The 2,699-nt window shown below is 53.4% G+C and overlaps 1 protein-coding gene across 1 annotated transcript in view; it reads right to left on the minus strand.

The window, feature by feature from the left end:
* Positions 1-2,251: 2,251 nt before the first annotated feature.
* The window catches only part of SLC27A4 (solute carrier family 27 (fatty acid transporter), member 4), a 5,997-nt gene continuing 5,549 nt past the window's right edge, over positions 2,252-2,699 (minus strand). The window contains 2 exon segments of the mRNA XM_008950059.1: positions 2,252-2,409; positions 2,660-2,699. The exon segment at positions 2,660-2,699 is cut by the window's right edge and continues 4 nt beyond it. Of these exon segments, the coding sequence (XP_008948307.1) occupies positions 2,252-2,409; positions 2,660-2,699 (198 nt within the window).

A 2,699-nucleotide genomic window follows, 5' to 3' on the forward strand; every position in this document is an offset into this window, starting at 1 on the left:
CACATCCAGGAGACTGAAAAACTAAACTTAAAAGTGTTTAGCTCAGAGATGCTGGAGAAGCCATCAATCTGAACATGCTCAGTGCCTGAAGGTGCATCTGCTATACAGTGGATGCAAATTTCCAGAACTTTTCACATGGTGTGTCTCAACAGGCAACACATTTCACCTAGGCTCATGCAAGACATTTCTCCCTGGTACCCCCACACAATGAAGGAGTCGGGTTCCTCCTGCCCCCAGGGTTGGATGCAGAGGGTCCAAAAGGGGGTTCTGGCAGTAAGGGAAGGGGAGTGGGTACAAAAAAAAAAACTTGTCTGCAAGGGCAGAAAGGAGCTGGAAGGTTGAGGATGACTAAACATGGAGAGAAGCAGAAGAGGGAAGAGGGAATAGGAGAAGGGTGGAGAGCCAGACATGCCAGGATAGACAGGGACAACTAGGCCAGGACCAACTAGGATAGCAATGATGAGAACAGGACGAGAAGAAAGAGGGAGTGGGGAGTCAGTGGAGGGGCCTGGGGAGGGTCTCATCAATGGGTTGTTTTCACACAGTCATCAAACCCAGAAGCATGGGGCTTGCTTCCCCCTGCTCCAAGATGAGCTAAAGCCTGCACAAGGAGGTTGTGCTCTGGAGCATGACTTCCCAGTTCCCAAACTGTCAGAGTCCCCCACCTCCCCACACACAGAGCAGGACTGCACAAGAAGAGGGAGGAAACGCCAGCATAGCCCATACTCGCATTTAATCGTGAGGACAGGACAGACTGGGGCACGCAGGTACGTTGGTGTGGAAGCACAGTGAGAAGAGCAGACACACCCCGCCCTCACAAAAGACAGACATCATTTTAAGGATTAACCCTGCTGAAAGCAGAAAAACAAATCATGAGGAAAAAAAAACAAAAAAAAAAGAGGCAGAATAAAACCTAACGCAGAGTTTTCTCTGGAACAGACATTTCTGCACGGTCTCAGAGGACTGGTATCAGACATTGCTGCTAAGGCTGTTCCATGTCAGACAACACGAGGAATTCACACAGCATAAGTCAGGTGTTAACACAGACATCTCAGTTCGGGACCCATCTCCCATGGTGGAGACAGGGAGGGCTCTTGCAGGAAGGGATGCAGAGCACGTGAAGTCAGGCTCTCACAGAGACCACCCTGCAGAGGACTTTCTCTCCCCTAGGCAAGTTGTCTCCCATGTTGAGGGCACAGACATCACCGCAGGAAAGCCCTGAGAGCTGCTCCATGGTCCTGAGTACATTTAAGCAAAGGCAAACCAGGCCCTTCATTCCCACTCTCCCACCTGCTTTCTGCAAGGAAAAAGGTGCACAAAACAAGGCTGCGTCCACAAAAGGTGGAAGTAAAAACACCCAGAGAAGTGTCCACAAGATAGTGACATTTGCTCATGTCCTTCACCACGGAGCAAGGCTGCAGGACAAAGAGCTGCACCCACGCTGGAAGAGGAGAGTCAGTCCCAGATGAGCATCCTGTCTCCCTGTGAGAGAAAGGGGCTCTCCAAGAGAGGACAGGTCTGGGCTATCCCTCCACCTACTGCACAAACCCAAGACACATTCAAAAGTACAGACAATAAATTAAGATTGGAAAAAAAAAATAAAATCAGCATATATAATATATATAATGTAATATAATGTGCGTGTGATTGTGAAAAACAGAAATGTCATCCCCAGGAGAGAGCAAGGCATGGCAGAAGCCCATCCCTGTCCTTCTCCCGAGCCCAGCACTGCCCTGCACCCCCGATTCACAGCAGAAACACAACACCAGCGGCACCACACAGGGAGCAGGGGTTGCTCCTGGCACCCAGCTTCCCTCTGCCAGAGGGGACCTTGGGCTGAGGAGGAGCTGGCTGCTTGGTGGAGGAGTGGAGAAAAAGCCCAGCACTGGTCCCTTCATGGCCTTCACAAGGAAGGGTTCTGCAGGCAGGAAAAGGGAGGGAAAGACAGGAAAAGCAAAGTGGAATGGCAAGGGCACCCCACCCCTCCTTAACTGGCCAGGGCCCTGCCCCTCCCATGGCACAGGACCACCACCGCTGTACCAAGTAGAAAATAAAGCCATAATGAGTCTATGCTTTGGTATGTAACCTCAGTCCCCTCGGCGTTCCACCCAAACCATTATCTGTAAAACTTGTCAAATGAAATCTCTAGTGTGCCTTTGTATCACTCCTTGAACCTTTTCTTCCCCAGTGCCTGCCTTGTCCCACTCTTCCCAGCAGGATTTGTGCAGGCACCTTGCTTGAGCCCCACCAGTTACAGCTTCTGCTCTCCTGACTGGATCCTGCCAAACGCTGCCTGGTCCAGCGGCAGGTAGCGGCCTTGCCTGGAGTCCAGGAAGTACAGCCTGTCCTTCACCAGCGTGGGGTCAAACCCCTGCTTCCGCAGCTCCGTCTTCTGGAACTTGTAAGTGCCTGGAGCAGGGACAGAAGGAATGAGGGGTCACTGGCCACACACGCTCCCATCCCCACCGCACCTGGGCTGCCCCAGACCTCGCCTCGCACCCCCACGCCTCCAAGCCACCAGAGGAAGCGGCCAGGGGTGCTCCAGGGGGCAGAGGGGCTCCATCCCGACCCTACCACAGCATGGTGGCTGTAAGCAGGCTCCCCCAGCCTGGCTCCCCCCAGCCCCGTGCCCAGCGGGAGCACCCGGGCAGCTGCTCACTTGTCTTGGAGACTTCCCGCAGGCAGCGCAGGAACACGGG

The sequence above is a fragment of the Merops nubicus genome, unplaced genomic scaffold (genome assembly GCF_000691845.1).
Source record: "Merops nubicus isolate BGI_N331 unplaced genomic scaffold, ASM69184v1 scaffold30251, whole genome shotgun sequence".
Taxonomy (NCBI): Eukaryota; Metazoa; Chordata; class Aves; order Coraciiformes; family Meropidae; genus Merops; species Merops nubicus.